The sequence below is a fragment of the Dendropsophus ebraccatus genome, chromosome 12 (assembly GCF_027789765.1).
Source record: "Dendropsophus ebraccatus isolate aDenEbr1 chromosome 12, aDenEbr1.pat, whole genome shotgun sequence".
NCBI classification, from domain to species: Eukaryota; Metazoa; Chordata; class Amphibia; order Anura; family Hylidae; genus Dendropsophus; species Dendropsophus ebraccatus.
In genome coordinates this window covers 24,300,270-24,325,434 of record NC_091465.1, presented here as the reverse complement: position 1 = coordinate 24,325,434, position 25,165 = coordinate 24,300,270, and the positions used below count along the sequence as shown (strand labels likewise).

Here is a 25,165-nt window from a genome sequence, read left to right as displayed (position 1 = left end):
GCAGGTGGCTCTGGATTGGCAGAGGGCAGCAGCAAGTGGAGATCAGCTGCTTTTATAAATCAAGAGCAGTTGTCCGCCTGTGCACCATAGTGGCCAGCAATGTAATTGCAGCAGAAGATGGAAGAAAATGCTGGAAGACAAAGACAAACATGAAGCAGAGGAGCATACAGGACTGCCATCATACCATTAGTCACATCATTGGTGTACTGTGGGTGGTAGTCTCTAATTTGCTGATTTCCTGTTTTCCTTAAAACTGACAAAGTAAATAATGTTATCTTGTGACAATGGCATCTATTAAGGGGTGGGATATACAGTGGTGCCTTGGATTACGAGCACAATTCATTCTGGGACTATGCTTGTAATCCAAATCACTCTTAAACCAAAGAAAATTTTCCCATAACGAATCGTATAAATGCAGACAATTGGTTCCACGATCCAAAAATAATGATTTTTTTTATTTTGAATAACATGTAAAACGAATGAAACAAACATTTAGAAATAGCTGTATATGTGATATTATAAGTTACCGTACGGTATAGCAATCAGCATGTGGAGTATAATGTATAGTAAGTGCATAAACCTGGAAAAACAACAGCAGTATAGCTGAGTGTGAGTGCAGGCACATTATAGCAGCAGTGTGTATAGCTGAGTGTGAGTGCTAGCACATTATAGCAGCAGTGTGTATAGCTGAGTGTGAGTGCAGGCACATTATAGCAGCAGTGTGTATAGCTGAGTGTGAGTGCTAGCACATTATAGCAGCAGTGTGTATAGCTGAGTGTGAGTGCAGGCACATTATAGCAGCAGTGTGTATAGCTGAGTGTGAGTGCTAGCACATTATAGCAGCAGTGTGTATAGCTAGTTATAGCAGGAATGGAGAGGGTGGGAAACACAAGGGCTGACAGTACAGGGAGCTCTTAAAGTTAACAGCTGTATTCTGCATTTGTAGCTACTAGGCCTGAATTATAATTTATCTTTTTCTTTACTTAAAACACATCAGGTGAAACTATTCTATATACAGTGAGTCTGAAATAAACTGACCTGACCGCCTGGGTCACTGCCATAACAACTAGCTGTGATTTTAGCCTCAGTCGCCCTCTTTGCCTCTGTACAAATGTTTGGTTAATGAATAAGAAGTTCCACTCTGTGCCCGTGCCAGCGCTGTGCCCAGTTACATAAGGACTCGCGTTTTAGTTCTGTGCAAATATTAATCCGCAAGAATGAAAAAGCTACTGTATCCTTTCCAGTAATGCGGGAATCGGGGGATTGTTTTGGGATTAAGTTCCTCGATGATGATATTACATTCTATATAGCTACTGTTCTGGTCTGTAACATATGTTATATGCATACGAGGTCTAGAGAAGGTAGAAGCAAAGATTTAGGTCTCAGCTAGACTCAAGCATGTGCCACACACAGTGATGTAGCTAGAATCCTATGGGTCCTAGGGCAAATCTTTTGCTCATCCTTCCCCATGACAGTTCTGCAGGGTATATAACATGTTTTGCACTGCCCCGACAAAAAGAAAACAAATATATTCCAGTGTTTAAGTAATACCAGTAATATCAGGGAGCATATCTTTCTATCCTCTCCATCGGGCCCAGACCGCCATGTAAACTTCTAACAGCCATATGTTCTCTTGTCCAGGCAAACATCTTGGGCGGCATATCATAAATGATCCCCTGCATGTCCGGGTCTTTTCTTGTTATATAAGTGTTAAAGAAACATCTTAGTCTTCTCGCTCTAGCCCCTCCTCTCCTCTCTACAAACACCCCAAGCAGAGAGCACGAATGGTAATAATGTCTCTGCAGAACAGAAATGATACTCCATGTAGCCCCCACACAGTAGTTAGGTTCTCTATTGGGCCAAAACTGTAATTATCTCCCTTTGTTACCCCTTTTTAACCCTAACTGTAATTAGGTTCTTTTGTGTCCCCTTACTGCTCCCACATTGTAGTTAATCCCCTTTGTGTCCCCCACAGTGTAGTTATGTCCTCTTGTGGCCCCATTTTCAAGTTATGCCCCCTGGTGCCCCATACTGTAGTTGTGCCTCTATACTGTACACATGCCCCCTGTGCCTCTGACGCTGGTGTTATGGTCTACTGTATATCCACTCACCTCTCCCCGTTCCTATGCAGAATGGCCTCTCTTTGTAGTAAGCCTTGCTGTGTAGTCAGCATGACAATCTGATATCATGCTCTCTGCCTGAAAGTCCCCAACCAAACAAGAAAAGGTGACAGAACAGGGAGCTGATGACTCATAGTTTTCAACTGTGTGTGCGTCCCACAGATGCAAACACAGTTGAAAGTGGCACTCATCTAAGAATGTTCTCTGAATCCACAAGTGAGTGCCCATTCTCTTCCAGGCCCAGCTGCCCCCTCTATAACCACACTTATTACCCACTCTACACAATAACCAGGGCAGGAAAGTTTTTACATAACATAGGTCATAACACAGTATGCCATAAATTCTTCATATACAATCTACCTGTCGCCCCTGTTTTATCCATCAGAACTCTCCTTCTGGTTACCACATTTCTTCAGATGACTCACTACACAGCGGCTTCGAAGTTCCCAATTTATTCGCATTATCCTTATGGCAACTTGACATGACACAATCACAGTCTTGACCTCATTTTTCCTAGATTTCGGTAATTCAAATTTTCTCTTTTTCTTGGTCAATATTTGCACCGTCTTAACTTTGTTTTTTTAGGCCTGAGTTTCCTTTCTTCTTCTAAATACTTTTTCAGTACCCTGTGACTAGACTAGACTACTTGACCATGTCTGCCTCAGTCCAGTGACCAATTAACTATCCTTAATCATGGACAACAATATGTATTTCCTCAGCATTGAGGATACTATAATTCCTGACCCATTTGCTGAAATGCAGCCCTACACAGAAAGTTTTTTGGTCCATATTTTTAACGTCAGTAAAGAGGCATATGGCAACATTGCAGAGTAGAGGTTGGGTCCAGTAGTTTTACCATCAGCGCCCATGATCTTCATACATCTCTATTCCAGAACCTATACAATATATACATTATTCTACAACCTGCAGATTTTCTATCCTAGAATGCATTTTTTTCCTTCTCCCGGTAAAAAAGGCAAAACAAGCAGTAAAGAGAAACTTCATTGTCAAAAGAGTGATATATTTACAGCTTACTATCTAAAAGATAACCGGAATAAATGTCAGCCCGACCACATCCTGATGTATTAAGTGTTACTGACATCTCTGCAAACAAAGTGTTTCTTCTCAATCAGAAACTTCCCTTTTCTGTATGGCCGCCTTCAGGATGATTTAAAGTGTCACTGCCGTTTAATTTTTTATTTTTTTTTGCAGAAATCAATAGTACAGGTGATTTTAAGGAACTTTGTAATTGGTTTTTTTAGCTAAAAAATGCATTTTTATCATGAAAAAGCAGTTTGAAGCTCTCCCCCCTGTCTTCATGGTTCTGTTATATAGAGGGGAGGGGTGGAGGAAGATGAGGCTCCAAAACAGGACAACAAAGAGTTAATTTAGAGCTACATTTGTGTCTGCTGATGTGTGAACATGGTTGGGGGACAGAAACCCCCGATATGCTGATAAGAGCGTTTTTCTTGTAGTATTGTATGCAGGATTCATATGTTTTCTTTGACTACCTGAGGTATTTTGACCAAATGTTTAGTTGTTCTTTTATATTTTTGTACTTTTTTGTCCCACTGTTTGGGGCATTGGGAAGGGGAAGCGTGAAAATGAAACACTTGTGGTGTTTGTAAAAAAAAAAACCTTTTTTTTTTTTCAGTAAAAAAGATCTGATTTAAAACAAATTTAGAGCTACATTATCGGGCTATCTCCTCTGAAGTCAGCACTGACCTCTCTGACCTCTGAATACCTGCTTTTACACAGCTCCCACTGTGTAATCCTTTGTTCTCTGCTGGCGACTAATCTCCCTCCTCCCCCCCCCCCCCCCCCCCCCTTGTCCATAGGTTACACAGGGCAAAACTGATGTAAAAGAGTGGAGATTTCCTGATAATGAGCAGTGAATGAGAGAGATGGGAGGGGGGGAGACCTTGGGAAAGTCTTTTTGAATGCAGATAATGACATATTTGCCTAATAAACCCAATTACAAAGTTTCTTAAAATCGTCTGTACGATTAAAAAAAACGTTAAAAACGTTTAATGTTAAAGACGTTAACAAAAAAAACAACAGTGACACTTTAGGCAGAGATTGGGTCACTTATATCATCTTTTTGTCACATTGTTTTGCTCACATTACATGCCTTGATATCCAAAGCTTTAGGCCCATGGTCGTTTTTACGGTCCTGTGATCAGGAAACATATTAGAAATCTTTAAGAAACCAGCAGTGTTGCTTGAACATAAGAACGGAGAAGAAAAAAACAATACATACTAAGGGCTCTTCTCCTGCTTCTCCCTCTGTATTCAGAGTGATGTCACTCATAAGCCGCAATGCTGGAGGTGGGGGGGGGTCCTTTGTGGCTGGAGGCATAATGCTGCATCTGGCCAGAGTGCACCCAGAATTCTGGACAGTTTCTGGACGTGCATCTGTAGCTGTCTGGAATTCCAGAGGCCCTCATAGGGTTCTATCGAGCATTCTGGACAATTATAAGTTATGTCATATAATTTCCAGACCTATTTTCTGCTCGTTTGGTGTCCGTGCCCACTCTGATGTTCATAGTATGCATGGCACTGTTTATGGGGGCACTCCGATATCTCTAGTGTGAATGGCACTGTTTATAGGGGCACTCTGATGTTCATAGTATGCATGGCACTGTTTATGGGGGCACTCCGATGTCTCTAGTGTCCACGGAACTGTTTATAGGGGCACTCTGATATCTCTAGTGTACATGGCACTGTTTAGTGTTGTGCTCTGATGCCTCTAGTGTACATGGCACTATTAATAGGGGCACTCTATTGTCTCTAGTGTGCATAGCACTGTGTATAGGGGCACTGTGGTGTTTCTAGTGTACATGGCACTGTTTATAGGGGCACCCTGATGTCTCTAGCGTACAAGGCACTGTTTATAGGGGCACTCTGATGTCTCTAGTGTGCATGACACTGTTTATAGGGGCACTCTGATATCTCTAGTGTACATGGCACTGTTTATGGGGGCACTCTGATGTCTCCAGTGTACATGGCACTGTTTAGTGTTGTACTCTGATATCTCTAGTGTACATGGCACTATTAATAGGGGCACTCTATTGTCTCTAGTGTGCATAGCACTGTGTATAGGGGCACTGTGGTGTTTCTAGTGTACATGGCACTGTTTATAGGGGCACCCTGATGTCTCTAGCGTACAAGGCACTGTTTATAGGGGCACTCTGATGTCTCTAGTGTGCATGACACTGTTTATAGGGGCACTCTGATATCTCTAGTGTACATGGCACTGTTTATGGGGGCACTCTGATGTCTCCAGTGTACATGGCACTGTTTAGTGTTGTACTCTGATATCTCTAGTGTACATGGCACTGTTTGTAGGAACACTCTGATATCTCTAGTGTACATGGCACTGTTTAGTGTTGCACTCTGATATCTCTAGTGTGCATGCCACTGTTTATGGGGGCACTCTGATGTCTCCAGTGTACATGGCACTGTTTATGGGGGCACTCTGATGTCTCCAGTGTACATGGCACTGTTTATGGGGGCACTCTGATGTCTCCAGTGTACATGGCACTGTTTATGGGGGGCACTCTGATGTATCCAGTGTACATGGCACTGTTTATGGGGCCTTCTGGTAAGATGACCAAAGCTCTATATAGTGTAGATACATATGAGCCATAACTCTGAATTACACCCATCATCCATTACATAAGTGCTTTTCATTTTGTGAGCAGTTTTTTCCCCATTTCTTGGTCTCTGTACAGTGATCTGTCAGGATGAGATTTATTCCTGCTGTTTCTGAGCCAGTCAGCTGGAAGTAGACTGTGCTGCCCCTGATCCCCCCACACTCGCCCCAACTCAGTCCCAGACCAAACCCTCTTTTGCCTGTGAAAGATGAGAACATTTGGCTTCAATTGGAAGGATACTTGGCAGCTCTGACTTCCAGCCTGGATTTTAAGGAAAGTGAGAGAAAGAGAAGAGTTACAGGGAAACTTAGAGAGAGGATGAGGAGGCAGGAACTTCCATAGTCCATCCAGGCATTATACCATAGCTAGCTAGAATCAGCTCAACCTACAGGAAAGCAACCCAGCAAGGGAGATCAGTGCATGAAATAAGGGGAAAGCAAGAATAATCAGGACCAGCAGCTGCAGATAGAAGAACCAGAGGCGACTATTGCCGAAACATCTGTACCAGGTGCCATGGAGTGTCAGAGGGATGCTGGCGGCAGAGGAGACCGATTCACCTGGGTGCTGCTCGGATTATTTGGCGCCATAGTGTTGGTAGCAGGAATTTTCACTGCTTCATCACTAGTAACATGGAAGACCCAGGTAAGAGTCAGACCCAACTTTATGTTTTTATGTTATGTAAATTCACAATATATTTTCAAAATCAATTTGATTGACTTTAAAGGGATTTTCCAGCAAAAAAAAAAATCTGAGGTTTGTAATTTACTTCTTTTTTTTAAAAAAAAATCTCCATTCTTCCAGTACTTATCAGCTGCTGTATGTCTGGCAGGAAGTGGTGTATTCTTTCCAGTCTGACACAGTGCTCTATGCTGCCACCTCTGTCCATGTCAGGAACTGTGCAGAGCAGTAGCAATTAACCATAGAAAACCTCTCCTGCTCTCTAGGCTGGAAAAAATACATAACTTCCTGCAGGACATAAAGCAGCTGATAAGTACTGGAAGACTTTACATTTTTTAATAGAAGTAAATTACAAATCTCAGGCATTTTCTGGCACCGGATCGTTTGAAAGAATATATATATTTTTTTTTATGAAGTACCCCTTTAAGGGGATAAAAACCTTACCTGGTCATGTGACAGGCACACATCTATACATTTTATACATACACTGTAACCAAACCTGCACCTCTGTGTCCGTCACATGACCAGGATAGATCCTAGTAAATGACTGCAAGCAGAGATCATGAACGCTGTATACACTGTATAGTGGGGGGGGGGGGGTGTATTATGGGCATTTACATGGGGGAACAAAGCTGCTAAAAGGGGAGAACAACTGCAGAAAGTGAGATGCCTGCAGCTGCTCTCCCTGACCCCATCAGCAAATAATTGATGTGATTTCTGGCACCCCAGGGTGCAGAGGGGCGATCACACAATGCTGATGGCCGCCACTACAGCCCATCTTCTCTACTCCCTAGGGGTGCCATGCCCTATAACCTGAATTGCTGCAGCATCAGAAGGGGAAGATACTAGTAATGAATGTATAAAGGAATCCTTCACAACCTAGCATGAAACCAGCAACTATGTGCCGGATCCGTCTGTAAGTTAACCCCTTATTGACAGTAGGGAATAGCTAGAGGGGGTGCAAAAGTAGTAGTTGTAGCCAGGCCTAGGGATTGAGAAGGTTCAAAGGCCTTAAAAGATGTGTCTCACTATAGGGGATAAGTATCTGATCAAGGGGGGTCCAACTAATAGGACACCCAGGAATCTCGAGAACAGGGACCCAAGTGTCCCCTCAGAATGCATGTGGACCACTGCTCCATTCTCAAGATGGGAGGGGGGGGCTGGAGTATGCCAGTGCACCTCCTATGATTGGATACTTATAATAGGGGTATACATCTTCATGGTGGGACAATGTCTTTAAGCCAAATAACAAGATACCATTGTAACTAAGGGTGCACCATAGAAAGGGGGCATGGTAACCGATTCTGCAGTATCTAAAAGACAGACAGAATGCTTAGGGTATCAACTACCTATATGTTATGGCTCCTGGAAATATCTCTGGTGTATGTGTAAAACGAATTCTGACAACCTCTATATCTCCATTCCTGTACGCCAGGACCAGTACACAGCGTGCCATTGGACGAGGATTACAGGGCTTTGTTATGGCTGGTGCTGCGGTTCATCTATTGAAAATCTCCCTAGAAGTGCCCTCAGGTTGCCTTTGCTGGCAGTGGTATTACCTTGGGTTATTACTGACTGTTCAGTCGCAGGAACACACAGATCTCTTTTCAGGAACACTTCCCGCACATATTGAGAATATTAGTTTCATGTGATGGCTTCAAGCAGTGGACTTGGACTTGCTTTAAAGTCTCCCAGAGACCATTGCACAGTGGGGCGGTGTGTATACTCAGCAATAAAAGCGTCTATTTGAGTGCATTGTGCTCTTCTTGTAGGTCTACATTTATATGGCCGATGCATGATGAACTATGATATAGTATAGTAGCTTCTTTGTTATTGCATCCAGTGTCGGACTGGGGTATCTGGGGCCCAACAATGAAGAAGCAGTGAGAAATGACTTGTCAGTCAGTGTTAGTGCAGGTTCTAAAGCTGGGGGCCCACCGGAGGATCCTCCGGTCCTCGGGTGGGCCAGTCTGACCCTGAGCGCATCGGTCACAGGATGAACCAAGAAAATATGTTGCAGCTTATGTTTTTTTTTTTAAGGATGTATTCCAGTAGACTCAAGATACGACACACTGCACTTACCATGGTAGCCAGTCAGATTGCTCATTCCCCCAAAAAGTCCATATTACTGCACAACAGGCTAAACTAGAAGTGTCAGCATTGATTTGATACAGGTTCTTGACCTCTGTAACTGAAGCAGTGGTCATCCATGCAACAAGCAAGGTATACTTTAAAGAGAATAGAATATTTAGTGATAGCACAGTTATTTAAAGGGGTTGTATGAGATGAGACGAAAAAAAGTAACAGCGCCACTCACGTGTTGCAGCCACTCTGGTATTGCGGCTTAGCCCTATTCAAGTGAATGCTGCAAAACCAGACACAAACCATAGAGAATAGTGGCATTATTTCAGAAATAAAACAAAAAGCAGTTCCATTTCCTTAAAGGGAACCAATCACCGGAAAAACGCATATAGAGCTTTTGAAATGTGCTGTTAGAGCACACAGCACACTTGCCACACGTGTTTCCATAGCCTCCGTGCCTTCCCCGTGTAAGCCGCAAAGTAACTTTATAAAACTGGCGCCCTGTATGCTAATTACCTGAGGTAGTCACCTGGGCGGTGTTCGGCTAGCAGGTAGTCACTGTCCCCTGGGCGTTCCACCGCTGTAATCACGCCCCTCTGGGCGTGATTCAAATGGCCGAGTAGCTGTGACATTCTGATGCCGGACGCCGCCGCACATGCGCAGTGCAGCCGCTTCCATTCCGGCGGTACTGCGCCTGTGCAGAATAGCCTCGAATAGCCTGTTAGCCGGAGTTCGAGGCTATTCTGCACAGGCGCAGTCCAACCGGAATGGAAGCGACTGCACTGCGCATGTGCGGCGGCGTTCGGCATCAGTACGTAAGCGCGCCGACGTTGGGCACGGCGCGCTCCCGAGTGACGCCACAGCCACTCTGCCATTTGAATCATGCCCAGAGGGGCGTGATTACAGCGGAAGAACGCCCAGGGGACCGTGACTACCTGCTAGCCGAACACCGCCCAGGTGACTACCTCAGGTAATTAGCATACAGGGCGCCAGTTTTATAAAGTTACTTTGCGGCTTACAGGGGGGAGGCAGGGAGGCTATGGAAACACGTGTGGCAAGTGTGCTGTGTGCTCTAACAGCACATTTCAAAAGCTCTATATGCTTTTTTCCAGTGATTGGTTCCCTTTAAAGGGGTACTCCGGCCCGGGGGTATTTTTCAGTTATGGCCGGGGAAGCGCTGGGTCCCGGATCGCGCTGCCTGGTACACCCGTTCCGTGGTCGCTTTCTGGTGTGAGCTGCCGCATGAGACGTGATGTGGCAGTAGCAAAGACCTGCCTCGGCCGCTGAATGGCTGAGCAGCCCTGAGACGTCATGTCTCATGCGGCAGCTCACACCAGATAGCGGCCGCGGGACGGGTGTACCGGGTGGCGCGATCCGGGACCCAGCGCTGGAACAGGGTAGGTAAGTGACCTCCCCCGTCCATAACCACCCTATCCCTGGCCATAAATGAAAAATACCCCCTTTAGCCCTTTAACCCCCTTTAACAAATGTTGAGATTATACATTGGAATCTTTAGCGCCACGCTGTGTCACAAACAGGTCATTCCACTGCAATTTTGGTCCCATCTCTTGGAAGTCTCTGGGTCAGGGGTCTTGGGCAACTTCTCCCTTCACTGAAAAATTTGGCCAAACCCAACTAAGTATATGAAAGTGTCCAGGAACAGATTGTAGCTTGTACTTAAGAAGGCCGATTGCACAAAATATATTGCACAATTTTACAAACAAATTTTAATGAGCCCTATTTTATCCAATAATTCATTACAGGCCTATGAGGTGTTCCACATGCACACTATGACCGTATAGTATTGTGTCTTATTGCCAACCAATTAGTCGGCATAAGGGGGAATCTGCCATCTGTTTCCTCACAGCCAGTTACGTAATCTCCTCATAAGAGTTATGACAGCTGGATGAGACGGAGCTGTCCGGGATATGTTTATATAAGCGCAGATTGCAGAGCTGGATATGTGTCAGTGCCGGTGCCCTCGTCAGAGGCCTCCAATTATTACTTATTATAGGAGAGAGACGACTGGCTGACAGGTGCCATAATATGTAGACAATATCATACAGTGGAGCGCCGGGAGGATTGGGATAATTGTACAATAGTCCATTTCCGTTTCCATATCCATAGGATACCTCACATGTGTCTCATAGATTGAGGCCCACTATTAGGATGTTAAAGGGGTAGTACGGTCTAAAGGATTTTTTCACTAAATATCACACATTGCAAAGTTATACAACATTGTAATGCGTTATTTAAGTGAATGGCCCCCTTCCCCATGTTCCCCCCGCTGACTGCGGACCCGGAAGTGTGATGCACTATACTTATGGAGTCACTGTCGACCCCGGCCGCCATCTTGGGATGAAAACGTCATCTTCAGGAGGTTGGCCAGACCGCTCCAGACCTCCCCTCATGCTGCCCCCCCTCCAGCGCCTCATCAGCTGCTCAGCCGCGATTGGCTGAGCACAACAGAGCTCAGCAAATCACAACTTAGCAGCTGATGACGTGCTGGAGTGGGCCGGCATGAGGGAGGGCCGGAGCGGTCCGGCCAACCACCTGAAGGTGACGTTTTCATCCCAAGATGGCGGCCGGGGTCGACAGTGATTCCGTAAGTATAGTACATCACACTTCCGGGTCCGCAGTCAGCGGGGGGAAACACGGGGAAGGGCGCCATTCACTTAAATAACACACATTACAATGTTGTATAACTTTGTAATGTGTGATATTTAGTGAAAAAATCCTTTAGACCGTACAACCCCTTTAAAGTCTTTTTGGCTGCGTTTACACACACAAATTTATCTGACACATTTTTTTAACTGAAGCCAGGAATGGATTTGAAAAGAAGAGAAATCTCAGTCTTTCCTTTATGACCTGTTCTCTGTTTATAGTCTGTTCCTGGCTTTGGCTTCAAAAATTTGTAAAATAAAACGGTGTGTGTAAACGCAGCCTTATTCTACCTATTAGACACTTTTTTCCCCCAACCCCCCCAAATTAGCAAGTCAAGTGGGTGGTCACTTCCACTCACTTCTCAACAGGTTCCTATCATGCCATGACAATCTACAGGCACTAAGTAAGGGTGCCTTTACACAGAGAGATTTATCTGACAGATTATTGAAGCCAAAGCCAGGAATGGATTTGTAAAGAGTAGAAATCCAGTCTTTCCTGTATGACCAGTTACCTGTTTATAGTCTGTTTCTGGCTTTGGCTTCAAAAATCTGTCTCTCTGTGTAAAAACATCCTAAATCCTTGCACTCTAAGGGCCCTATTCCACCGGACGATTATCGTTCAGATTATCGTTAAATCGTTCGAAACTAGATACTGCTCTGAATCATCTGATATGGCCAATAAAGTGTGTGTGTGTGTGTGTGTGTGTGTGTGTGTGTGTGTGTGTGTGTGTGTGTATATATATATATATATATATATGTCGGTTTTCTGCCCTGAGCGATATTCCACATATGAGGCTTTATGCTGAGTCACAATTTCCCTTAATGAAAGTCTAGGCTTAGCATCACAGGTTCTGTGCAGGATTATTCCCAGGTCTGCCATAATACACCACAGCCTGGCTGCATCAGAGGCAAAGGCTGGAAAGAATAAAAGAACTGTACAGAAAATAAAGACATTTAAAGGGGCATCTTAAAGTGATAATCATGTTAGGGAAACACATTTTTTTTTCAGTAAGCATTTATTTTCTCTCCCTCTTCTTCTCCCTCCCCAGTGATAAGGCAATGCGAAAAGGGGAGGGGAGGGGGTCTTGCCTGACTTGATAGTTGTTTTTTTTTTTTTTTTTCCCCGACTCGTAGGTTGCTTGCTGCAAAAGAAACCATCCACCAATGGCTTTTCTTCTTAAATTAAAGATCTTGTATCTGACATTTTAACTCTTTCTAAGGTAGACTCTGCGGTAGCTCCAATGCCGATTCTTCGCCTGCCGTATCATCTGAGGGCGAAACGCTACACCCTGACACCAGGCCTGCTGAAATGGGACCATTACAACCTGACATACAGGTATGTGTAGGGACACCCCAGCATTCCATACAGGTATATGTAGGGAGACCCCAGAATTTCTGTACAGGTACGTGTAGGAACAATTCTTTAGCTTAGAACACCCATCAAAACTTTATGCTCAGCATCTGACTCCACAATATGACAGATGATCTCCAGTTGTAATAACCTGGAGGAGATTAACCGTTACGGGAAGTTTAACCCATTATATGCCACTGTCAAGTCATGACAACGGCATGTAACGGGCTCCGGTGGGGTGAGCACCCATACTCACCTGATTGGGAGTCATGTGGCGAGGTACAGGCTTCTGATCAGCGCCATGTTAATCCCAGAGGCCTTTTGAAGACCCTCAGGATTGCCATTGATATGCCAGAGGCATGGCTGTGTAGGTTGCCTGTCAGTGCAGTGCTGACATATACATAGACTATAACAGTTGTAAGAGTGCTCAGAAGATCACTGGGTAATGTCCACCGGTGTAAAAGTAAAAAGAAAAGTTTGCAATAAAACATAACCCCCTCCCCAATATTAAAAATGCATTTTATCCTCCATATATAATAAACTGTTACATAAAAAAATTTAAAAAACATTGTATTGGCACTCCGTAACTACCAACCCAAATCATATACAGTATATGTAAAAACTTGATATCAATAAAAACTACATGTCTTTACTGCAAAAAATTAGCCCAAAACCAGATTTTGAAAAATTAGCTTGGTCATTAAAGGAATATTCCCGTCGAACATAATTTTTGATATGTTGCTGCCCATGGTGAGACTAACAATTCCTTCCATACTTGTTATGGAGACGGCTGATGTAAAAAATAGTCTCTAACTTGTTATATCTGCAACATTGTAGCTTCTTTGTAATACGGGGAGAATTAATAACAGTGAGTTCATTAGCAACCAGACTTCAGAATAACCCTCCCAGCATTACAAAGAAGCTACAAAGTTACAGATAAAGCTAGTCATGGACTTGTTTACATCAGCTGTCTCAGAAGGGAGGGGGAAAGAGGGGGAGACAGAGAGAAAACCTCATACCCAGATTTTGGTGTCTTCAGCAGAAAGCAGCAGCTCAGAACTGGGGGAAGGAGACTGAATAGATAATAATAAGTATGGAAGGAATTGTTAGCCTCACCATGGGCGGCAACATATGAAAAGTTATGTTTAAGTGGAATACCCCTTTAAGGCCCAAACTAGCTGCAGCACAAAGAGGTTAAGCAAACAGCAAAAAAGTAGCGGGAACCTAACCTTAGAGTAGCATAAATAAATGTCGGGGTGGACAAAACAATCTTTTTCTAAAGTTTGTTAACTTTTTTTTTCCCTGGCTTATTCCAGAATTGTTTCATTCCCAAGAAACCTAATTAATGAGAGTGATACAAGAAAGGGCATAGCGGAGGCCTACCGTATGTGGAGTGAGGTGACCCCCTTTCACTTCAAGGAGGTCCCTGCAGACCAAGAAAGTGACATGAAGATTGGTAAGTTGATCGCTCGTTCACATAAATCCCATTACCACAGGGGCATGAAGGGTCATCTCCAATAAAGTATTGGACTATACTATAGCTAGAGGCACTATATGTTAGAGGGTTTTCCATGTGTAAACACCAACTATCATCTGGCAAGAACGCTCATTGCTGATAGTAACTTTGTCTGGTATTGCAGTTCAGCCCTATTAACTTAGATGGGGCTGAGCTGCAAGGAAGTGGGGGACCCTTGGCCCTCCAGCTGTTGCAAAACTACGATTCCCATCATGCCTGGACAGCCAAAGCTTTGCTTCGGCTGTCCAGGCATGATGGGAATTGTAGTTTTGCAACAGTTGGAGGGCCGAAGGTTCCCCATGCCTTGCCTAAGCGCTCCATTTGGAAGAATACAGAACCTTTTATCTGGCTTGTTAGGCAATGTTTGTTAGGTATAGGCATATTATATAACAGTAATAATACACACAATTGTTCTATATGTTATCAGGGTTCTATGGTATAAACCACACAGACTGTCTGGAGTCCCGTATCCATTACTGCTTTGATGGAACCACCGGGGAGTTGGCACACGCTTATTTCCCACAGACCGGGGAGATTCATTTCGATGACAGTGAATACTGGATATTAGGAGACACCAGGTTCAGCTGGAAAAAAGGTAAGAAAAACAGGTTATGTTACGTGGTGAGGATGTCTGATATACAGACCAGTGGTCTCCAAACCAGTGACTTGGCTGGGAGTTGTAGTAAAAAGCCGGAGACCACTGGTATAGACCTTGTGCAGATCTCTCTTAGTCGCTTATCCAGAATGCAGTATGGGAGCCAGATGGCAAAAATATTTCTCTACATCCGCAGACGATGACATTTTAATTTGCATTGGGTAACAATGAGATCACACGTCCACGTGATGTTTTCTAGAGACAGGAAATAGGCTTTATGCCGCCAACCTGACCTTCTTAGAAGGCTATGATGCATAGGATTGTGAAATCCGGTCACAAGTCCTCAAATACGCTATGTGGCCAGAAGTATGGTGACATCTGGTCATATCACAGAAAAACAAAAAATGGCCAGCAAAACCAATACCACTATTCACACCATGCAGGTGCGCATGATGAGGGTGACAGCATCTGCCATTGCTAAGACCTTATACATAATATAGATATTTAGAATGGATCAAACCGCTAAAACATTTTATTCAAGTCCTGAAGTGAAGATCCTCGGCAAAGGCAAGGGTGTTTCCTATTTCTACGGTTACCCCACTGCTACCTACTCCCCAGAAAGTGTGTAAGCAAAGAAGTATAAAACTGCAGCTGTGCACAGGGGTAGTTAGACCCCTAGTGGCTGCTGCACTAACTGCACTAGCTGTGGCACCTGAGCAAACTAGTTTTACCTGGATGTACAAGAACAAAAGAAACACCCATAGTGAGACACTACACTTGCAGGATCCATCTAGTCATTGCTTAAAACACCCAGAGGAGATGGGCGGAGTGCAGAGCCAGGACCATCTCTCTGAGGTCACCTTAATGTTACATAGTTACATAGTACATAGTTAATACGGTTGAAAAAAGACACATGTCCATCAAGTTCAACCAAGGAGGGGATGGATACAGGGAAGGGGGAGGGGTGATAGGTTCTATACATATGCAGTTATATTATTTTGCTCTAAGAACTTGTCTAGCCCTGTTTTGAAGCCCTCTACTGTTTTTGCTGTGACCAGATCCTGGGGTAGACTGTTCCACAGATTCACAGTTCTCATGGTAAAGAAGGCTTGTCGCCTCCGGAGATTGAACCTTTTTTTCTCCAGGCGGAGGCAGTGCCCTCTTGTCCTTTGAGGGGGTTTTACCTGGACCATCTTTTCCCCATATTTCTTGTTGGGGCCATTTATATATTGAAATAAATTAATCATATCTCCCCTTAAACGTCTCTTCTCCAGACTATTATATCCCTGTCCCATGAGTCCAGGCCTGTTTTAATGCATGACAATATCCTGCTGGCCTTAGAAGCCACTGACTGACATTGTGTGCTGTTCTGTAGTCTATTATCTACAAGTACACCCAGATCCTTCTCCATCCGTGACTCTCCCAGAGTAACCTCCCCCCAGGACATATGATGCATGCGGGTTATTAGTACCCAGGTGAATAACTTTACATTTATCCATATTGAACCTCATTTGCCAAGTGGACGCCCAAACACTCAGTGTGTCTAAGTCATCCTGTAACATCTGCACATCCTCCATAGACTGTACTGTACTACAAAGCTTGGTGTCATCTGCAAAGATAGAAAAATTGCTGTTAATTCCATTCTCAATATCATTAATAAACAAGTTAAACAGAAGAGGGCACAGTACTGACCCTTGGGGTACACCACTTATTACCGGGGACCATTCGGAGTAGGAATCATTGACCACCACTCTCTGGGTACGATTATTAAGCCAGTTTTCAATCCAGTTACACATTAAACTTTCCAAACCGATAGACTTTAACTTACCCATCAGACGTCCATGAGGAACTGTGTCAAACGCTATAGCAAAATCCAGGTACACGATATCCACAGCTGCTCCCCCATCCAGGCTTCTACTCACCTCTTCGTAGAAACATATCAGGTTGGTTTGACAGCTTCTGTCCTTAGTAAAACCATGCTGGTTATCACTTATAATACTATTAGCCACTACATATTCCTGGATGTAGTCCCTTATAAGCCCCTCAAATAGTTTCCCCACAATGGACGTTAAGCTTACAGGTCTATAGTTACCTGGGGAAGTTCCAGAGCCCTTTTTGAATGTGGTGAGATGATACATACTACAATCCAACAAAATAAGAAATGTTCAGTATTATCATATTGTGTGCCAATACGGATGACAATATCCTTTAAGACGTAGGCTACACCAGCTAAGCACTGGTATAATAATGGTGTCTTCCTTTCTCTGTAGGGGTATGGCTCACGGACCTGGTGCATGTGGCCGCTCATGAAATAGGACATTCCCTGGGCTTGATGCATTCTCTCAACAGCAATGCCCTGATGCACATAAATGCCACCCTGACTGGGAAGAAGACCATCTCCCAGGATGACTTGTGGGGCATCTTCAGCCTTTATGGTGGGTACATGTGAGCCGTACATGTTCTGTCAATTCTTTAGGTGTTGAATCGATTGGATTAACAAAATGTGTCATTTTCTTGCAGGGTGCAGAGACCGATATATAGTGTGTGCCAGCTGGGCACAGAAAGGGTACTGTGACTCCAGGAGGAAACCTATGAAGAAGTACTGTCCGTACAGCTGTGACTTCTGCTATGGTATCTATCCTAGCATCTCCATTATTGTCAGTATGTTCTAAAACTCATGTTTCATTCATTGCTGCAAGCCTATGCATCTAGTGGACATCAGAGCAGCTGGTCCTATGATAAACGGGCAAGACTTGTGGTTAGCAGCAGGTTTAATCTTGTGGGATGTCTAAGCTATAGGCTGCTGTGACTAAGACATTGCTGCTGAAAGGGAATTTGTCACTAGGTTTATGCCGCCTTAAATGAGAGCATCATAAACTAGTGACAGAAATGCTGAACAGATCGATGTATTACTTGCATCATTCTGTTCAGCTGTTCTCCTAATATGCAGGAGAATAGGATTCTTGCCACACCCCTCCCCCCGCCTTCCAGCTACTGATTGACAGTTGACTGCCTATACACAGCATGGCTAGATAACTTGCCAATCAGCAGCTGGTGGGCGGAGATTTCTGCTTCTCATTAATATCCAGGACTACTGGGCTCATGCACATAATGGAGAGGACTACTTATTGTCCATGTAATACAGGAGGATATCTCAGAATCAGCTGCACAGAACAATGTAAGTGATACATCATTCTGTTCAGCTTCTCTGTCACCAGTTTATGCTACCCAGGACATCCTAAACCTACTGACAGAGTCTCTTTAAAGGGAATCCGAGCCATCAAAGCTGCTAACAGCTGTGTCTGTACCGGTCATGCAACCAACTCCAGTAGTCTCCTAACTGGATGTTAGAAAGACATGAACAAAGAAGCCTTTAATAGACACTTCTGGAAACCCAACAAAAAGAGCCATCTTCCTGGGCAGATGAGACTTCAGTGTTTCTTTTGGTCTTACAGTTTACACATTAGGAATAAGATATCATTACACTCCCCCTGTATAGGCCTGTCAGCACTTCTGAAGGCTCAACAGACAAATCCCTCTAAGCAGCCTAGACACCCCACAAGGTTAGAACTGCTGACAATCAGGTCTCATCTTTACTATGAAGCCAATGGGTTGCATATAATACATTTTACCTACAATGTAAATAGATTCCCTTGAAAAAAAATAGCATATTGAAAAAGATTGACAGATTCTCTTAAATAACGTCAAGAATCTATCTCTGGTACGACTTTACGATAGGGAACCTTCAGCTCTCAATCTGTGACAAAACTCCAATTCCCATCATGCCTGAAAAGCCAAAGCTAAAGCTCTGGCTGTCCAGGCATGATGGAAATTGGAGTTTTGCAACAGCCGAAGGGTAAAAAAAAAATCCCTATGGTTGTTTTTAGACATGTAATGGTCTATGGACTGGAACATCAGCAGAAGACTATAAATCATCTCTATATGTCCATTGGGTCTAAAAGTGGATACTCAAGTGAAGAATGAGGATGACTGATGTTCCCCCCTATAGGCTCTTGATCGCTTTGTCTTGTACATATCTAACTTTTTATTATCATACACTGTAGACTTTCCATTCCCAACGCGGATGCCAACACCAATACCGCCTAGAACCAAGGTGAGATTGGTTCCAGAGGGCAGAAACGTCACCTTCAGATGTGGAAAAAAGATCATCCACAAGAAAGGCAAAGTGTAGTAAGTATATTATATGGTACAAACATGGCCAAAAGGAACATTGTAATATACATATACAGAGAAATCACTGTGATCAGACCACCCAAATATGCTTTATATAGGGGTGGTCCTGTCAAAGAAAAAAGTATATACTGTAGAATGTGGATAAATTATCTAATGACGTCAGTAAGGATGTACAGCACCCAAATAATGGTGATGAAAGGCAAAAACTTGTATCTTCTATCTGTTATAGTATTGTTCCCAGCATGACTCCCCTTTCATTTATTGACCTCAACATTTTCACCATCTGATTCATAGTCCCCAATAAGGATACCGATCTCATTCCTGGTCCCCAGCCTGATTCCCCATCTCATTCCTGGTCCCCAGCCTGACACTCCACCTAATTCTTGGTCTCCAGCCTGACTCTCCATCTTATTCCTGGTCCCCAAGCCAGACTCTCCATCTATCTCATTTCTGGTCCCCAGCCGGACTCTCTACCTCGTTCCTGATTCCTGGCCTGACTCTCCATCTATTTCATCTCTCGTCCCCAGTAGAGATGATCGAACATCGGAAAATCTTAGGTTCTATAGAACTCGAACCTTGTCGAACCTTCCACATTTGATTCCCGATGCCTTCCCGGTCTGCGGGGAAGGAGGAGACAGCCGGGTGACGTCTGGAATTCCGGGATTCAGCCTAGGTAATAGGCTGTATCCCGAAATTCCAGGCGGTCCCCGGGCTTCTCGGAAGGTTTGACACGGTTCGAGTTCTATAGAACCTAAGATTTTCCGATGTTCGATCATCTCTAGTCCCCAGTCTCTGTCCTAACCCTTGTCCCAGCCTGACTCACCATCTCATTCCTAGTCCATAGTATGGCTTCCCATGTTATCCCTGTCCTGGGCATGGTTCCCTATCTTTGCCAACATAGCTCCCCAACTCATAGCATTGTTCCTCATTGCATCCCAATTCTAAGCATAGTACTCCATCTTATAACTGTTCCACAGCATGTCTCTCATCTCATTCCTAGTCCACATCTTGGCTTCCCTCTTATTCCTAATCACGGTGGCTCCCATCTCATTCTTGTCCTCATGTGTGGTACCTATCAATCAAAATACCAGCAAAAATCCTTCTCATGCCTGGTCTCCACTATGGCTCCCCATCTTATTATTCCTGGTTCTCATTATGGCTCCCCATCATTTTCCTTCATCCAGTATGGCTCGATTATCTCTTTTACCAGCCACCAGCATGGCTTTTGATCTCATTACTGGCATCCAGCATCCTCTTAACTCCATCTAGACTAGCCCCCTAAAATATACCATTAGAAAGATGAGCTAATAATGCTAATCTGTTGTTCTATGTCTGCAGTTGGTACAAAGACAATGAGCTCCTGGAATACTCATATCCTGGATACCTGTCCCTCAATGATGACCACATGAGTATAATCGCCAATGCCATCAATGAAGGTCTCTATACCTGTATAGTAAAGAAGAGGGATAAGGTGCTGACAACCTACTCATGGAATATAAGAGTACAAATGTGAGGAATCCGCTAGTTACCTAGAATTTTGGACTCTGGATTCTGTCTACTGAGGGTATCTTTACATTGTTGAGCTTTGCACATATTACCCCTTACAAAAGTTACATTTGATAGGGAGATACAAAACCCCTCAATGGGGTGGATTGATGAAGTATTGTCGACATTGCCGTAGACCACAGGAAGGTATATGGTGTACTATAGTAGACAGTGAATGTCAGGATTTCTTACCCCTGTTGGGTTCCACTGCTCCTCAAGAACTGAGATACAAATGAACTATTTAGCGTGCGGTAATGTAATGTAGAATGTAATTGGACTGTAAGCATCGTGAACAGGTACACATTGGGTCCCACACACATCTTTGTCTCCTCTTTTGGAGAACAGAAGGGAGAACAAGCAATAGAGCTTTGTAAAATAAAACTTTGTGGCTTCAAATCACCACCCTCATTGATATTCACAAACTGGACTGGACACCAGTACTTAAAGGGGTACTCCAGTATGAGAAAATTGTATTTAAATAAAATTAATACCCCACACAATATATAACCCACTAATATAGTGTTATCACTATATTTCCAATGTGATATTATCTCAGCAGCATCCTGGCCTCTCCTATTATCTCTGCCCTGCACCTTCAGCTTCACCATCATCCTGTCATGGGCCATTTAGAGAAGAATGTAGAGTGTTTGGAGCATGCTGCCTTATGCTGGACAATGCCACAGGCAGAGAAGCAGACAGGAAAAGGATACAGCAGGTGCGGCAAATGGCTGCAGTGGAAGTGTCTGCTATCACGGCTACTAAACTACCTATGGATCAGTCAGCTCTGGGCTCTGTTCAGTGTATAAAGGCATCATGGCTCTGCATACAGATATCTAACCTATCAGATATTGCTGGCCTATCCTGAGTCCTGAGGAGAGGTCATGAATAAATTTAACCTGGAAAACCCTAGTGTATTGATGTAGGTGGTGATCTGGAATCAAGGAATGTCCCTAAGAAATCAAAAATCAGTAGAGATGATCGAACTTTTCCGAACCTTCCGCATTAGATTGCTGACGCCTTCCTGGTCCTTACGGAAGGAGGAACGCGCACGGACTGGGAAGGCATCAGCAATCTAATGCAGAAGGTTCGGGAATGTTTGAGTTCTATCGAACCTATGATTTTCCGATGTTCGATCATTTCTAGTCATCAGATCACAAGAGCACAGCAGCCTAGGGCTTCAGCCCTGGATCTACAAGCACTGATAACTGTGATAGACCTGTGCCGCAATGCATTAGTTAGGGCAAAGGAATTAGTCACTGATGTCACATAATCCTGACAGTACCCTCCAGCACAGATATCTCTGCATAGAAAGAGGTTTTATTGTTTGTAGATGGGCCCAGTACTTGCTTTTTTTTTTCCCTTTAGGCTATATTCACACATCAGATTTACATCCAATGTGTATTTACACAGCAGAAATCACAGGCTGAACCTCAGATGTCTGTAGTGTATGAGCTGTGGATGTGCTGCAGGTGGACAGCAGATCTGCACCAGGCTGGACTCAGGACGGCCGACCCACATCAAGTCCATCAGAGATGAAGGAGATGATCCTTATTTATTTGGTGGACGCAAAAAGCCATGCAGCATCTTTCTATCCCACATAATAACCCCTATTCACATGCATAGGAGACAGATTTTGGTGCTGAAATCTGACATGTGAACATACCCTTCAGCTGCAGGTCGGTAGTTAAAGCAATTTGGAGAAGGGCTAGGATCCCCTGCCACCATTCTGAAATGCAATGCAAAATAATGCATCTGTATACATGTGACTAATGAATCCCTTCTGTATATTAATACCTGGAGAACAGATACAACAGAGGAGGAAATAACATGTAAGGAAAGGGGGACAGCACGTCCTGCGGTTCCCAATTCAGCTTTCCTAGGCTGTATTCCCACATGCATGAAAATATATGTCTCTGAAACCAGGCCCCCTCGCATTCTCCCAGGACGTTACTGGAAGTCCCGACAACATTGCGTGAGCCGTGGTCTCGGTCGGCTGCATCTGCATGCATGGGGGAATCCAACCTTATGGTGCTACATTTTCATACATTGCCTGTGAGATTTTAGGCTTCGCTGTTGATGTGTCTGGAAGATTTGTGAAGATTCAATTTAATAAATCATTTGTACATAAATCCTTGTCAGGATTTGTATTTCCCACAAATAAGAGAAATAGAGAACAGAAAAATGGTCACATGATCATCATGGAAGTATTGGTAATAAGGACGGGTTTGCGTTTTGTATACCATGTGATCCGAGTGACATCTACAATCTTTCCCGAAAGGGAATAAAAAAAATCATGGGGGAGATTTATCAAACATGGTGTAAAGTGAAACTGGCTCAGTTGCCCCTAGCAACCAGATTCCACCTTATATTTTCCAAAGAGTCTGTGAGGAATGAAAGGTGGAATCTGATTGGCTCAGTTGCCCCTAGCAACCAGTTTCACTTTACACCATGTTGGATAAATCTCCCCCCATGTGTTTGCAAGTCACATGGGATTTTAGGGAAGCATGAACAAGCTGCTTTGAACAGAGACAAGTCCAGATGCAGCCCACAATTACTGGTTAATACCCGCCACTAGCCCTGGTGATTCACCATTATGTGTGGAAGCATATGGACTTGTTCAAAGCAGCCAGTCCATGCTCCACCTGCTATTCAGAAACACAAGTGCTTCCCCACATTTGGTCGACGGATGCCGCTGAAACCTCGTCCCCCATGTGGTCACCTGCAGCTGTGCAATGTCGCCTATAATCCTGGCAACAGCTGGAATGCCCAGGTCTTGCCAGTCTCCATACATTCAGGCCCTTTTCCACAAGGACATGTGACCACTGACTGATACAGCAGTCACAAGTAGTCTGTGTCAAGAGGAACCAAGTAGTATAAAGGCATGTTGGGCATGGCAAGCGTTGAAACGGGAGCACCAGGAGATTGGCGAGCATCAATCCTTTCATTATTTTAAACCATTCTGAGTAGGAAAACCCCTTTTAGAAAACGTTAACTAGATAGTCCTTGTTACTCACTGTTAATCAAACTTTCCCAGATTTGCTGTATGACTCACTAAACTCCTTGTAAGAAGCAGAAAATAAATAAAATGCAGAATCAGCGCTCAGCAGCTTTCCAAAACATCGGCCATAGTCTGTGTTATGGATTCTGACTCATTCTTTCCATAGCAGTGTTGTAGTCTGAGCGGGGTCAGCAGATTGTAAGCAGAATAATGGAGACAGTCAAGATTACTCCCACACTTCCCAACATAAGCCAGTGAGCGGGGGTTAGCCACTTGTACACAAATCGTCTCTAGTCAAAGTTTGGTACCATCACTATAGGATCATACATCAAATATGTACTTGCACTGCCAGGTCTGCTGCCAAGTGTTTGGTCACATGGCCGAACCTGGACACTTTTCTGACGTTCGCTCAACACTACTGGGCACAGCAGAGTGCAGCACTCGGGTATCTGTAGCAGGTCCCAATAAATTGAGCCACAATACACCTTAAAGTGTCACTGTCGTTTTATTTATTTTCAGAAATCAATAGTACAGACGATTTCAAGAAACTTTGTAATTGGGTTTATTAGGCAAATATGCCATTATCTGCATTCAAAAAGACTTTCCCCAGGCCCCCCCCCCTCTTATTCACTGCTCATTATCAGGAAATCTCGACTGTTTTACATCAGTTGGACCCTGTCTGTTCTATGGAGAGGGAGGAGGGAGATTAGTCGCCAGCAGAGAGGAGAGAACAAAGGATTAAACAGTGGAAGCTGTGTGAAAGCTGGTATTCGGAGGTCAAAGACTTCAGAGGAGATAGCCTGGTGATGTAGCTGTAAATTAACTCTTTGTTGTACTGTTTTGGTGCCTCATCTCCCTCCACCCCTGCCCTTTCCATAAAAGAATTATGAAGACAGGGGGGAGAGCTTCAAACTGCTTTTTCATGATAAAAATGCATTTTTCAGCTAATAAACCCAATTACAAAGGTTCTTAAAATCGCCTGGACTATTGATTTCTGCAAAAAAAAAAAAAAAAAAAAAGAAGAAGAAGAAAGAAAAAGTAAACGACAGTGACACTTTAATGACTACATTTCTTTCAGATAGTAGACTTAGGACATTGCTCTTAAAGAGACTCTGTACCCACAATCTGACCTCCCCAAACCACTTGTACCTTCAGATCCAAGATCCATTCGGCAGGTGATGCAGTTATTGTGCTAAAAATTTAATTTTAATCCTACAGCACTGTGTCTAACGGCCGGGGCTTACATTTGTATATGCATTAGGCTGGCACCACCTCTATGTCCTTCCTCCCCACCCTCCTCATTATTAGGAATGCTCCAGGCAGATTGCTTCCTATTCCCCACCTGTGTGTATAATGAACATGAGCTGGATCGTTAAGACACCTGTGCAAAGCTCAAACAGCAGTAAATGTTCCTAGATCATTCCTAATGATGAGGAGGGTGAGGAGGAGGGAAGGAGAGGTTGTGCCAGCCTAATGCATATACAAATGTAAGCCCCGGCCGTTAGACACAGGGCTGCAGGATTAAAAGTTGTTTTTAGGAGAATAACTGCATCCCCTGCCGAACGGACCTCAGGACAGGTCTTGGATTAAAAGCAGCTACCCGAAGGTACAAGTGGTTTGTGGGGGTCAGATTGTGGGTACAGAGTCGCTTTAAGATTGCAGTGGGTACCAGCAGTCTGTTTCCCCAAGATCATACACCTTTTCTCCTATTCCAGCAGTTTTAACATCCTAGAATCAGGGCTTACAGCACAGTACCTGAAACCTTAC

General features: G+C 43.9%; 1 protein-coding gene across 1 annotated transcript; it reads left to right on the top strand.

The window, feature by feature from the left end:
* The first annotated feature begins 5,930 nt into the window (after positions 1–5,930).
* MMP23B (matrix metallopeptidase 23B) lies at positions 5,931–22,529 on the top strand. Its single transcript, XM_069948307.1, has 8 exons — positions 5,931–6,418; positions 12,420–12,535; positions 13,867–14,006; positions 14,494–14,661; positions 16,932–17,096; positions 17,182–17,292; positions 18,726–18,852; positions 20,194–22,529. The coding sequence occupies exons 1-8, from the start codon at positions 6,290–6,292 to the stop codon at positions 20,366–20,368; spliced, it is 1,131 nt and encodes a 376-aa protein (XP_069804408.1). The 5' UTR covers positions 5,931–6,289; the 3' UTR covers positions 20,369–22,529.
* Positions 22,530–25,165: the final 2,636 nt, after the last annotated feature.